This window comes from Hippopotamus amphibius, chromosome 17 (assembly GCF_030028045.1).
Source record: "Hippopotamus amphibius kiboko isolate mHipAmp2 chromosome 17, mHipAmp2.hap2, whole genome shotgun sequence".
In the NCBI taxonomy this organism is placed as follows: domain Eukaryota; kingdom Metazoa; phylum Chordata; class Mammalia; order Artiodactyla; family Hippopotamidae; genus Hippopotamus; species Hippopotamus amphibius.
Window position 1 is genome coordinate 57,309,326 of NC_080202.1, and position 14,189 is coordinate 57,323,514.

Consider the following 14,189-nt stretch of genomic DNA (forward strand, 5'->3'; position numbering starts at 1 on the left):
TGGCCAAAAACAAAAACAAACAATAAAACCAGCATCTTAGATGATTCTGATTCACTTAAACATTCAGACACAATTGGTACATATCTTAAAACCAAAAGACCAGTAGCCCTGGGGAGACCTGACTTGAACTTAGGCTTACACTGCCTCCCCTGATCAATCTGCCTTTCTTGGCCTGTCCTACCTCTAAGGCCTTAGGCCTCCTTTTTCCCATGGAGGACCAGCTGGAAGCCCAGCAAATGGAGCAGAGCCCAAAGACTGGACAGAGGCTGAAGAGAAGTAGACACATTTGATAGGTGTTTAAAAGGTGAAATAGACAAGACTTGGAGATTGTATGGGGAGTGTGTGAAGGGGTCAAGGGTGCCTCCGGGATTTTGGTTTGGAGCAATGTTGTTTTGTTTTGGTTTTTTGGGGGGGGGCAGTGCATAGCATGCGGAATCTTAGTTCTGCAGTGGAAGTGAGGAGTCAACCACTGAACCGCCAGGGAAGCCCCTGGAGCAAGTTATAATGGTGTGTCATACAGTGACCTGGGAACTTGAAAGAGAGGAGCAGCTCTGAGAAGTAAATTGAGGAATTTTAGTTGAGATTTGCTGAGTTTGAGGTGCCTCTAGGACAGCCAAGTGGAGATTTCAGAAGTCAGTTGGATTTATAGATAGGAAGTTCGAAGAGAGATCTGGACTAGAAATCTAGACTTGAGAATCATCAGCAAATAGATGGTAATAGAAGTGGGGTGAAGTCAACCCAGGAGAGGGACTAGAATGGAAAGAGAAACGGGTCCATAACAAAACCCAAAGAACATTTAAGGGAAGGGCTGAGAGAGAAAAAAAATTGCAAACGGATCAAGGTCAGGCCAAAGTCACAGCCCAAAGTCACAGGGAGGGAGTTCAAGAGGAGTGACGAACTAGGAAGCATCCTGGATTCAGCAAAAGAAGTCCGCGGTGACTTTATGGAGAGCAGTTTTGGTGGAGCCACACACCAGATTTCAGTGGATTGAGGAGTGAATGGGAGGTGAGGGAGTGGAGACAGCTGGCGTGGACATTTTTTCCAAGATGTTTGGCCAAGAATAGAGAGAGATACGGTGGTAACTTCAGAAGGAACTAGAATCGAGAGTCTTTTTCTACGCTAACGCGGGAGTGGGACAAAATACAGATCAAAGGAAATAATCAATAAAACCCACCGAGAAAGGTGGGAGAGATCCACTGCACAGATGTCAGGGTTGCTCTTAAGACAGGAGGGACCTACTTCTATTTCTGAACCGGATTGAAGGAAGAAATGATCGATTGATTTGGATGCTTGGTATCCGGTACTCCTCTCTGATGGATTCTGTCTCCTCTTGGAGGTTGGGAGCCAGGCCATGAGTAAGGAGTTTGTAGGATGAACCTTTTTCCTCAGCTAGTCAAAGCACAGGGTTTCCAGCAGGACGGAAGTAGTCCCTGCACTAAGGCAAGAGCTCGGTGGGAAGCGGGTTGAGGCTGAAGCTTTAAAATTTGAGGGAAGAGAGGCTGACTGAGAGGAAGCGTGATGTTCCTCACACCCTGAGGAAAGCTGCATGTGGGCCACCGAATGAGAGGTTATTTCCCCAGAACCTCGTGCTGGGGCTTTGATTTGGGCTCCCCCATCCTCTTGTAGTCAGTCTGCCTTCCCCGGCTTGTGTCTCACGTCTAGGCCTCAAGCCTCCTCGTCCCCACCGAGGACCAGCTGGAAGCCATTTTGATTAAGCTCCACCACAGAAGGAGGACAATACAGCCCCGCCCAGAGCCAGGCGCGCCCCCGCGGCGGGCCGGGTGCGCGTGTCCGCGTCTCTTCCCGCCGGCCTGGCGGGCGCCGGGCCCAGGCCGGGGCGGCGCAGGGCGGGGGGTGGGGGTGGTTATGTAAGCGTTGCGCGCTCCCGCGAGGCGACAGCCAATGAGGAGAGCCGGCGGCTCGGGCTCGCGCACGCAGGGTGGGGGGAGGGAGCGCACGACGTGCGCGCGCCCTCTCCCTCCTTCACCGCTGCCGCCTCCTTCTTCTGCCGCTCCTGGTGCTGCTTGTGTGCTCGTTCGGTGCGGACCTGGTACCTCTTTTGTGAAGCGGCAGCTGAGGAGACTCCGGCGCTCGCCATGGCCGACGAAAAGCCCAAGGTGAGCTCGGCGCCGGCCTCCGCGTCTCGCCGCGCGGCCGGGGTCACGGCTCGGCCCGGGGTCCGGCCCGAGCCCGCCGCGGGCTCCCCGCGCCTTCCCGGGCCCCCCACGGGGCGGCCGCGGCTCAGGCCCCGGCGCTCCGCGCCATTTTCCTCCCTCCCCTCTTCCTCCCTCCCGCGCGGGAGGAGGCCGCGCCGCCCTCCCCCGCCCCCGGCTGTCTCGGAGTGCGCGCCGGGCGCGGGTTGGGCGGGCGAATCGCGGACGCCCGCGGCCCCACCGGCCGCGAGCAGGGCTTCTCGGGCCCGGCCGGCCGGGCGCGCGTGACGAGGGGCGTTAGGGCGCGCGGTGTCCCCACCCTCGGCGGACCCCGCGCCGGACCGCGGCGGGTGTTGCCGCCTCCGCGGTGGCTAGGAGTTCCCTCCGCCCCGGGCTTTCCCCCTCCGGGGTGGGGGCCGCGGGCATCTGGGGACCCCTGCCCCGGGCCGCGCTGGGCGGCTGAGGGCTCGGGGCGAATCAATGGGCTGCCGTTGGTTTGGAAGCCGGATACCCGTCGGGCCGCCGTGAGGGGCCGGGGTTGGGGGATTCCCGGGGAGTATGTCCCACATTTTTTGTGGGAATGGGCAGGGGCTTTTCCCTGGGTGCCAGATAACGCCTGACCTGCCGAGACCATGTGGTTGCGAGAAGTTGGAGGCAGATGTGCGAGCGGAGAGACTTTGTAGGGCATAACTTTTTAACGCGGGTTTTGAGGTACCAGGAGGCTTTTCCCTGGAGGACTGGGGCACACACTTCTTCCTGGCACACGGGACTTTCTTTTGGTTTGTTTTGTGACACCCCTCTCACCCCCCCATTCCGAAGTGACTTGGGGGGCTACAGAATTCCTTCTACTCTTGATTTTGGTGAACTTCATATTGGGTCGAAATCTACAAGGGAGACTTGGAATAAAACCGTGCCTTTGACTCATGACAACAAAGGGGAGGGGAGGATAAGCTCTTAACTAAAAATAAACAAAAACGAAGCTGCTCGTAGAGGCGAACAATAATAGTGGTTCTCAGTTATGACCGCTGCTTGGGAGAGAATCAAAGGATATTCCTCAATTAGGTTTTGTTTCTTTTTTTAATGTAGTTGGAGATTTGTTATTAAACTGAATTTGGTAACTTTTTAGCAAGTGATTTGTAATGAGTTTTGAATTACAAGCTCTAGATTTTTTTTCTTGCATTCTGTACTCAGAGCACTTTGAAAAGAGAAAGGATGCTTATTTTTAATCTTTTTAGAGGAAGGACATTTTGAGAGTAATGTATGTCATTTTAAACAACTCAGATTCAAGAGGGCATTGCAGTACATTGAGGGGGATCCCTCTTTAAAAATCGATTGTTGACACTGATAGTATTGGATGTAGGCTGCTTTTGTTTCTGTGACAGGTATTTAATATTGTTGCTTCAGGATTTCTCGTCTTTCAGATTGATTTCAGCAGCTGAAAACAGCTGTATGCTCTGTTATACAGAATGAGAAACCTGTTGATTTCGGAAGCAATTTGGGCTGCTGCAGCTTTAAAAGGTGTTTGTTTTTCACATTTTCCAAATTATACTTTTATTTTTCTTTCAACAGGAAGGAGTCAAGACTGAGAACAACGATCATATTAATTTGAAGGTGGCGGGGCAGGATGGTTCTGTGGTGCAGTTTAAGATTAAGAGGCATACACCACTTAGTAAACTAATGAAAGCCTATTGTGAACGACAGGTGAGGAACTGACGTGCACTTCCACTGAATAAAACGTATTTTTAAAAAACAAACTTTATTTTCTTGAGAATAGAAACCAGCATAGTATGACAATGGATTATCTTTGGTAGAATGAGTATGGGCTTAAATACTTGACACATCACAGTTTTATCATACACTTGGTTTGTTGATTCTTCATAAAACCCCTTAGGATGGTTAATACCATATATGATTCTAGTTCTGTGCCAGAAATGCATCAGGTTACTTTCACAACATGTGGTTTGTTTCCAAGGGGATGCAGTTTTACTTTTATAAGAAAATAAGAGTGAACTTCATAAAACTTCTTGTCAGGCTCTTTTTTAACAATTTAAAATTTGTCTTGTGTCAAAACAATTTATTTCAAGTATATTAACCAATTTGGAAATAAAATTAAATGTGAGTTGAAGGACATTGCAATTTTCCTGAAGCAAGTAATATTGTAATATTTTCTTTTTACACTAGTAGTAGAGGTCAAGAGATTTAACCTAAGCATATACATTCCTATATTATAAGGACATTTGAATTTTACTCAGAAAATAGTAAATTTTTTACATCAAGAAGAGGAAGTAGAACTGAACAGATGCTGGGAGGTAAATGTAAGCTTTAAGACGAAGCTTCCTTTTGTGATGTCGAGTCTGTAATAATACGAAGGAACTTTAAAGATGACTTTTGCAAGTATAATAGAAACTCTGGTAAATCAATTAATCCAACAGTAACCTGGCAGAAGTATTTTTATTGTTCCACTCTAGGTGTATAATATATAAAAGTTTGGGAAATTATTTTGTTAGACTAAAACAATTTGTCTGCGTTGCAAATTCACCTCCTAAAAATAGGTTCAAAATAGAGTAAGGTTAAAAACCTACAGTTTGGGGGTGGAGCACCTCTACAAGTTGGGAGATTGAGTTTGATACTTGGGCCTCCTCCATGAGACTGAAGGACTTTTTAAAGAAACTGAAGATTTAAACTTCTTTTTGAGTTTGAAGCTTTATTTTATGCGTAAATTATTTATAACATGAGAGGATACTGTGGTTATAATTTTTTATCTTCATAAACTTTTTCATAGTTGCTTACAAAGATATTCCTTTTAATGTACTTTCATTTAAAGTATTCTGGTGAAATCCCCTAACAATGAGTAAATATGTACTTATTAATTGTGCTAAAGAAGTTTTGCGCTGGTATCTACCGTATTTGAACACTAGTGCCCCTTCAGGTTCCAAGGGAATTCTAATGATAATCATTTTGTAGAACTTTTATGTAGCAAAACCTTATACAAAATAGAAACTCATTCTTAGATTTGGTGACTTTTAACAAAATTCTTTGCATATTTTTTCTAACTTTTCTCTAATTACTATTAAATTTTAGCTTTTAAATGGTCATATTTTTCAACACTGAAAATTTTCAAACTTAAGAAAGAACTTTACATTGAATACCCATGAGTCTACCATCTAGATTAACTGTTACCAGTTTACTATACACATCTATTGATACTCCGTGTCCATCCTAAAATGGTCGTATTTAAGACTTCCCATATTTCTTGTAGGGCCCCCAAAGGAGCTTTTTAATCTTTTTTTTAACCAGATGCATATGTGTTGGGGTATTATACCATGTGCCAGAAAAAGTAAAGGACATCCTCTGTATTCCCTATTATTGTAGGAAATTGTCCTATAAGATCTAGTTAGTGGGTCAATCAAGAATTTTTTAGTTTTCCTGCTATGTTTAAAATAAGTCTACTGTATTACCCAGTGTAAGTAAAGTTTTCCTTGATTTTTTTCAGTTATTAGGCATAAGATTGGGATTATATTTGACTAAACTTGTTGGGGCCACTCTTAACTTGCACTAGAGGAAAAAACATTGGTAATCCATAAAAAATTTAATTCCACTGCGTATATGTTGGAATGCAAATATGAAAATATTATCCAGGAAGAATTTGGAAAGATGTTTATTCCCATTTTCCTCTTAAATTGGGGATAACCTCAGAGTTATGTGAAACAAGATACCTGTTTACTTTTCAAGTGGTTTCTCTGGTTCTAAGGAAGAGGGAGTTGAAGTATCATCTAATTGGTCTGATTCTCTGCTTTTTAAGTATAGTTATGGGTTGTTAAAAAAACCTAAAATATCTGATCTAATTTGCATAGCTGAAGTTTTTTTGTCAGGTGAGGTTTCTTGACCAAAGATTTCCTATCAAGATTAATTGACTGCTCTATATTTACTTTCTAATGAACGCATTTAGCATTGAATCTCTGGAGGAGTTCCAGTGAATGCCTAATGGGCATCTCAAACTAAACATGCAAAGGAGGACTCTTTGATTCTACTAGAAATCTTTCTCTGGTGTCCCCACTCAGTAAATAGCACCATTTTACGTCTAGCTCTCAAAATCTTAGGGTCATCTTTTGTGATGCGTCATAACAAATAAAATCCATCAGCGATCCTGTTCTGTATCTAAACTTGGTCTAATACAGTAGCCACAAGCCACGTGTGAGTGTTTACCACTTGAAATGTGGCTAGTCCAAGTTGAGATGTGCTGTAAAGTGTAAAATAAATACCAGATTTTGAAAACTTGATATGAAAAAAAAGTCTCAATTTTTGAAATGTTGATTATATGTTGAAATGATAGTATTTTTAAGTATGTTGAGTTAAAACATTTTTATTAAACTTTTACCTATTTTTAACTTTTTAATGTGGCAACTAGAAAAAATACCATATGTGGCTCACATTATATTTCTATTGGATAGTGCTGAACCCTCAACCATTTTTATTCTAAGCTGGATTAACTTGTACCTCAGGGACTTCCCTGATTAATTCAGAGTGCCCATCACTCAGTCCTCTCACTCTTGTTTAAATTTTTCTTTTTTTGCATTGATTATTGCCTATATTTATCTGTCTCTGCACTAGAATGTAAGCTCCATGAGTGTAGGGCTGTTTTATTCACTATTTCTCTAGAGCTGACCAATACTCTGCACATAGAATGGTCAAATGCTCTTGTAAAATGATAGAGAACATTCAAACTAGTATCTCTGTCGGTTGGTTTCTAAATAAGTTTTTCATTCACACGTAGAATTAGATTTGCCCACTTTGTACCAGCAACATGTCCTTCAGGCAGCTGATTGAGAGCATACTATTCCATTCTAGTGTAAGTTTATCCTTACATTATTTACCAGAGTGTCAAGTGGTTTTAGAGAGCACAGAATAATTGGTTTAGTCCAGTGCATTTTTGTGAAATGAAGTGGAGACCTGAAGAGAGAACCTCACACAGCTTTTCTGGGGCACAGCTCTCTCTAAAGCTTAGGGATGAGATTTATACAGAAAAGGAAACCAAATACTGGTTTAATGTAAATTCATTGTTTGAATTTACGTGGTTTATGGAATCTTAAAGGCAAGTTTCCTGAATTTTGCACTTTTGATCTCTAGTAAAATAAAAGAGCTTTTATTGATAAGAAAAAGCGTAAAAACAGGAGGCAATAAAGGAATACAATTTGCTTGTGTTCTCCAGGCCCTACTGCCCGCGCCCCCGCCCCATTTTGAATGGCCACACCATTGATCTTATGTCCTTAACAGTGGATGTAGTGAAGGAAGAACCCAGCATATAGAAGATGTTAAGAGTTTTGTTGAAGCAAGGAGTCTCCAAAGGAGTGTTTGTAAATATATATAATACTTAGTATTAATGGCTTGGCATTGAATTCTTGGTTGATTTGTATAATTGTAAACTAAATTTGAAAGTCATGAGGAATGAATTGGGTATGGCTGTCACCTACCTGGTGAGGAATTGCTTGTATTCCTCAAGACCAGGGCTAGTCTGGAAGTGTTATCTGTTAAAGACCAGAGTGTTTTGTTTTTAATATTTTTAATATTTATTTATTTGGCTACACCAGGTCTTAGTTGTGGCACTCGGAATCTTCTTTGAAGCATGCAGGATCTTTTTAGTTGTGGCATGCGAGATCTAGTTCCCTGACCAGGATCGAACCAGGGCCCCCAGCATTGGGAGCGCAGCGTCTAAACCTCTGGATCACCAGGGAAGTCCCAAAGACTAGAGTTTTAAAGGAAGGCAGCATGATTTTCATGTGACAGGTAGTTTTATGGACTGATTCAGTGAATCCTTGTTAAATAAGGGAATACAGGTGTTAAGTGTTTATTGAACACTTTATTTCAATATTTTTAGTCCTAGGAACTCGGTTTAATTTTTTCTTAAATATCAGTTAAAACGGTGTTTTTGTAACGAGAATTGTAGTTTGTAATTTGAGCATGATACAGGAATGACTGTGTAAGATGCTTCCAAGAAAGCTGTTTTTCGAGTTAATATATTCACAGCATACCTCCAAAGATCTCTTGTTCTCATTTGGTTGCAGTAACCAACAACTTTACTATTTTGCTGCTTTCCCCTTCTCCCCACCCCTGTGTCAGGTAGGTACTTCTTGATAAGTAAAACATTGGAGTCCCCTTTGCAGAAAGGGACATATTTAGGCTCATTTATCTCCTTAAATGTACATAAAAATTTCTTGAAACTAAACTCTGGTAAATAAAATCTTTAATTTCCCTTTCTGTAATAAAGCTTCTCCCCAATTTAGTAGCTTTAGGTTTATTTTCAAATAAAAAACAGAAAATGAAGCATAGCTGGATGGATATTTCATCCATTTTATTCCATCAGTACTTAGCACTTACATGCACAAGATACGCAGTATGTAAGTCTAGATTTCTATCCTTACTAGAGCTTATTTTCTGGTGCAAAGTTGACTAATAATTGCAGGCTTGGGTAAGTACTAAGGAGGAAATTAAAAAGCAGGTGCTTCTTTAGAGCTATTCCAGGATTTTCGAGGATGTGGGTTGTGGTCTTATGGATGGTTTTAGGGACCAGTTACTGCCTTGTGTTCTCGTAGAAACGCCCTGACTGCTCAAGGATAAGAACTTGTTGACTGTGCCTGTGGTGTGCCTAGTATTGTGCTGGGCTGGGCCTTAGGTTCTCCTTCATAGTGGTAGGAATTTTTGAATAGACGTGAAAGCAAAGTAGCTTTTAGGCAAAGTTTTATTTTAATCATTACACCTTTTTAGGTGACTTCAGTTTTCATATTATTAATGGATTTTGTTTGTTTTTGGAGCACTTTTTAATGTACATTGAGGAATGTTGATGTTTATATCTGTTGCTTCAAATTTCCTTTCAGTATCTAACTCATTCAAATGCACTGTTTGACTCAAGGTATCATCTGTTCAAGCTTGAAGTAGCTATGGTCTCAAAAGCAGTACAGCTTTTTTTTTTTTAAGACCTTTTTAAGAAAAATCATTTTTCCAATGAAAATCAAACATTTAAAGAAAGTGAAAATCATCCCAAATCATTTAACCAATATAGAAATGTTAACATATTGATTATAACTTGTTTAGGTCTCTCTTTTAAATATATTCATGGCCAAATATGCATATAGTTTTAGTTCTTACTGTTTCCTTGCATTCTTATTGCTTTTAAACTCTTTGTCCAGGGTTTGTCAATGAGGCAGATCAGATTCCGATTTGACGGGCAGCCAATCAATGAAACAGACACACCTGCACAGGTAAAAATCTCTTTGTGCTAACTAGAAAAACCAATGTTTTTTATAATTTTCTCAACAGCTTTGTTTATTAATTTGTGAACTTCTAGTCATTGGAATATAGTTCTTTACCAGAGTTCAAAGCTGTAAAATATGGCCAAAAGGGAACAGAAGGAAAAAATAGGAGTAGATTCAGGAAGTGCCAATGATCTTAAATATTCAGTTATCACTTTGTAAAGCTTGCAGGTCATTTTACTTTAATCCATATTTTTCCTCTTGCCAGCATTATTTGGAAAAAATAATTAAAATGCCTGTCTGTTACTTCAGAATGTGTTCCTTTTGTTTTCATTGCTGCAACTGTGAAATCATATTCAGGTCTCCCCGCAAGTGATTGGTGGGCTGTTTATCTTAACCATTTTAGCCCCTCGTGAATTCTCTTGTACCTGTACTCCTGAACTGAAGGGAATGTGGTGACTAACTGCAAGTCTCTTGATAGCTTATGTTTCATAGGACTGTTGTTAATTAGGTGGCTTTACAAACCCTTACTACAAAAGGTGTTGTCTGATCCATACATCTCTTTACGTATTACTTCAGTTGTTCTGTCACTTTGTAGGGGCTCGGCTGGGCTGTCTTCTGTAGCAGAAACTTTCTTTGTTTCTTGTTACCTTCTGAAATTCCATTTAAGACTCAATTTTGGGAAAAAATATTTTGATAGCAGAAATTTTAAATTGGAACCCTAGTACTTTTGAATTTGTTTTATTACCCCATAAAAACTAGAAAGTGATAAATAGGGTATGAGTGTAGCAGGAAATCCACGTTGTGGTTCCGTTGATAATCTTCAAAAATTTGAAATGTCTGTGAGTTGTGCTGGAGGGACTATTTTGAAGAAATTTCTGTTGCTGAGCCTTTAAGAAGCAATTATACTATGTAGCCACAAGGAGGAGCTGGATTCTCTTGATGAATGAGAGAGAAAAAGCTCTCTTGTATCTTTTGCAGGCATTTAAAGTTTCACTATAAAATCTGAAAACATTCCAGTCGTTTCATTTCAGTGGATAGGCTGAAGACCGGTTTTGATGGTTTTAAAAGACTAAAAAGAACCCATTATGCTAAACTCTGATGATAATGTATTTTATGTTTTTTTGAAGCCCTCACCCACCTCCAAAAAAAAGTTCTGGGACTTGTCTTTTATGCTGGCTGCAAATAATTTAACCCGAGGAGGATTTTTTAGTACTGCATTTATAAAATCTTCAAACTGAATTTGGAATTGACCTAATTTTAGTGTTTGGAATTGAATTTATTTTAGAATGAAATTGATTCATTTTAGAATTGTTCTTACAGTATTTATTAAATAGCAGAATTGTATAAATTAGAACATCTTAGCAGCCAATTTTAATTGCAGTATAATTGTTATGTACTCATTCTCTTAAGTACTTCACTTTCTTTGACTCATTTAGTTCTCATAATGAATGATACTCCATTTTACAAAAAGAATTGAGGCTTAGTTATTAATATTTTAAATGCTTTAGCCTTACTTTTACTATATTTGAACTTTTTCATTAGAAATAGCTTCCTTTCTTGTCTTTAGATGCCCAAGGTTGTTGTTTTATCTTCAAAATTACCAGTTTTTAGAAAGAATTTTTCATAAGTAATTATCAGCATAATAAACTGTTCCAAAGCTTTTTTACAAGTCTGTTTTTACCCATATCCCTTTCCTTACTGTGTAGTGGTAACCACTGTTTTGTGCATAGGCAAGGATATATTCGTGTTATACACATACAAACTTAAAAATATGTATACAAATGTAATACTATAAGCTGTTTGCTGCCTAGTTTTTAAATTTTGTTTTTTGCCTAATGCTGTTATCTAAGGGATATGTCCATTTCTGCATGTGTAAATCTGTTTATTCTCTAATAATAGGTACATGGTATTTCATGTATGCATGTATCATATTTCTTTGGGGTTTTGATATTTTGGTTATTTTCAGTTTTTTGTTCATCTAAACATTGTAGTGAGATCCTTTATACACATCACTTTTATTTTCAATAATTGAAGGTGAGATGATTCAACTCTTGGACATACCCAGCTTTTTAACTGAAAAACTCAGTTTTCTATAATCTTCATTAAAAAAAAAACCAAGTGAAAAATTATTTAAACCTAAGTCTGATGCTACTTTAAGCTGTGAGACATCTAAAATAATGAACACTGGAACTGGGTGGAACTTGTGTAGTCTTTCGGGCTATTTAAGTCTGATAGTTATAAATTCGAAGAGCTAAATAACCAATGGCTGATTGTTTTTTCTCATTTATGCTAGTTGGAAATGGAGGATGAAGATACAATTGATGTGTTCCAGCAGCAGACAGGAGGTGTCTACTAAAAAGGGAACGTGCTACTTTACTCCAGAATTCTGTTCCTCCAGACCAAGAAGACATTCTCAATTAGAAAACCGCAATTTGGTTCCATCACATCCTGACTACTGCAGTATAGTTTCTCTATTCTTTCATTTTCCCCTTCCCCATTCCTTTATTGTACATAAAGTAACTGGTGTATGTGCACAAGCATATTGCATTTTTTTTTTTAAACTAAATGGCCAATGGTATTTTGATCGACATCAAATGGAGATGGAATGGGGAAAAATACTGGTTCTGTGAAAATACCCCCTTTTCTCCATTAGTGGCATGCTCATCAGCTCTTATCTTTATATTCCAGTAAGTTATTTTGCTCTCACTGTTTAACAAAAAAAGAACAACATAAAAATTCTTGCATACCTTGTTCGATTGGAGAATTTTAATGTTTTTCATTTATCATTGTAAAACCAAGGACAATTTTATAACTTTTTTGTACGTAGCTGTTACATGTAGGGCAATCTGTCTTTAAGTAGGGATAAATTACTCTAAAAGAAATGAATCCTAGATAGTTTTCCCTTCAAGTCAAGTGTCTTGTTGTTTAAATAAACTTCTTGTTTAAAATGAGCTGTTTTCTTTATTCTGAGAAATATTAAATAGAAAGTTGAAGCTTAGAGAAAAATGTGACCTGAATAGGCCTACTAGAAGTTACATTTAAAGGAAGAAATAAAGCTACTTTGCAGTTCTGACAGACTAATGCAAAACAAAGAATAACAAAGTTGTATCAATGACTAGCAAGGAATGTTTCAGCCTCCTCTTTGTTCAAAAAGTTTAGGCCTTTCCAAATACCCAACTTTACTAGCAAAAAAACAGGGGCATAATGTTGTGGATTTACTCTCAAGTATTCTTTTTTGTAACCACTACCTGAGGCAGAGTGGGTTAGTACCCACAGCTAAGAAAAAGTTCTAATTTTGCTGACTCTGCTGATAAATCACCATTCTAGTCTTCATTTTGTCTGATGGTAAATAATCCCTAACCTTAAAACAGTTTTTGTTCCTTATCTGAGGATGTTGAGGCACAGAAAATGTTTACCTACATACATCCATTCTTACAGCCTTAAATATGCAGATCAGTACAGTTTTTAAATTCAAATGTATGGGGAAAGATAACTGTTACAGAACCAATAAACAGAATACTGGAGCTGGAAAGATGTGTAAAGATTACCTAATTCTAACCCCTGTTTTAAAAATGAGAAGGCTGAGGTCCAGAGGGTTCTTCATCACAGTTAGATGGCTATAAAACTGGGACTAGAGATTAGGTTTTCTGATGCCTGTTAATTGAATTTTCCAGTAATGGTTTTTAAGACACTGAATTCCCACCCTTACTGCCTAACAATGTGGCCTTTCTGGATCACGTCCCCGTGAACTATAATGCCTCGTATTCACTTAATTCACTCTACCTCTGTTGCAATATGGTCTTTTTTACATTCCCCATTTCTATAGTGAATGAGCTTCCCCAGAGACAGCAGGAATTGCGTAGGTTTTTGGCTCTGTATATGTGAGTTAATCTTAAGTCAACTGAAGTTTTATTTTCCTATATGTGTAGTGCTGCCAAACTATTTTTACAATTTATATTGTGAAATAGTGTGAGAAGCCTGCCTCAAGCATTTTTAGATGAGATCAGGTAAGTACATTTCTCTTGTTGCTCTAGGTTCTGTTAAGTAGTGGAATTTTGTTGTCCCCAAAATTAAAGTTAGGATTGAAATGCAAGCCAGAGAACTTTATTAAGGAAGGATTCCTGAACTGGGTTCTTGTTTAACCAGAGGAAACTAATGTCATGTCTGAGCTTTCGCCATGTTGGAAGAACTTTTAAATTCTTTCATACTAGGAAAACTTTCGGTAGAATTTTAAAAGCCATAGGGAAATGTGTGGAAAGGTACTGTTTCACAATATAGTATGTAGTAGCTTATTTGGATCAGTATATAATTAAGATTTACCTTTTTTTTAAAGCTCTTTATTGGAATATAATTGCTTTACACTGTTGTGCCAGTTTTTGCTGTACAACAAAGTGAATCAGCTGTATTTATACATATATCCCCATATCCCCTCCCTCCCGCGACTCCTTCCCACTTTCCCTGTCCCAGCGATCTAAGTCATCACCCATCATCGCGTTGATCTCCCTGTATTTTCTTCTTAAGTGAACTTTTGATTGTTGCCCTCGCCCTGTTTCACATAAATCACCACCAAAAAAGGCAAATAATTTATGGGAAAGTTTACGGAACCCTTTTAAAAAAACACTTTGAAAATATATGAATTGTTGAAAATGCTGGAAGTAATTGTAGCATTTTAATTTTTTTGGCATGAGAGGAAAGGTTCCTGTTTTGGTTAACTGTTAGGGCAGTTTAGCTAAACTCTGGCTGTGCTTATGTCTAAGTGAACCCAGTCTGTATGGGGAGATAAACT

At 39.4% G+C, this 14,189-nt stretch overlaps 2 protein-coding genes across 8 annotated transcripts in view; one reads left to right on the plus strand and one right to left on the minus strand.

Annotated features, from left to right (window-relative positions):
- The window catches only part of NUP85 (nucleoporin 85), a 37,397-nt gene extending 35,111 nt beyond the window's left edge, over nt 1-2,286 (minus strand). For 2 of the 6 annotated variants that reach the window (XM_057714695.1, XM_057714690.1), the window contains exon 1: nt 1,175-1,621. The gene's annotated coding sequence lies outside the window, so the exon portion shown is untranslated. Of the gene's footprint in view, nt 1-1,174; nt 1,622-2,054 lie in introns of those variants that run through there. The other 4 variants (XM_057714697.1, XM_057714687.1, XM_057714686.1 and 1 more) reach the window with 4 other exon arrangements.
- SUMO2 (small ubiquitin like modifier 2) lies at nt 1,936-12,354 on the plus strand. 2 transcript variants are annotated; one of them, XM_057714699.1, is made up of 4 exons: nt 1,936-2,117; nt 3,723-3,854; nt 9,338-9,409; nt 11,697-12,354. In XM_057714699.1, exons 1-4 carry the CDS (start codon nt 2,097-2,099, stop codon nt 11,757-11,759), a joined length of 288 nt encoding a protein of 95 aa, XP_057570682.1. In that variant the 5' UTR covers nt 1,936-2,096; the 3' UTR covers nt 11,760-12,354. The 2 variants fall into 2 exon arrangements, with proteins under 2 accessions (XP_057570682.1, XP_057570681.1); XM_057714698.1 differs by lacking the exon at nt 9,338-9,409 and having other exon boundaries at nt 1,973-2,117.
- The last annotated feature ends 1,835 nt before the right edge of the window (nt 12,355-14,189 follow it).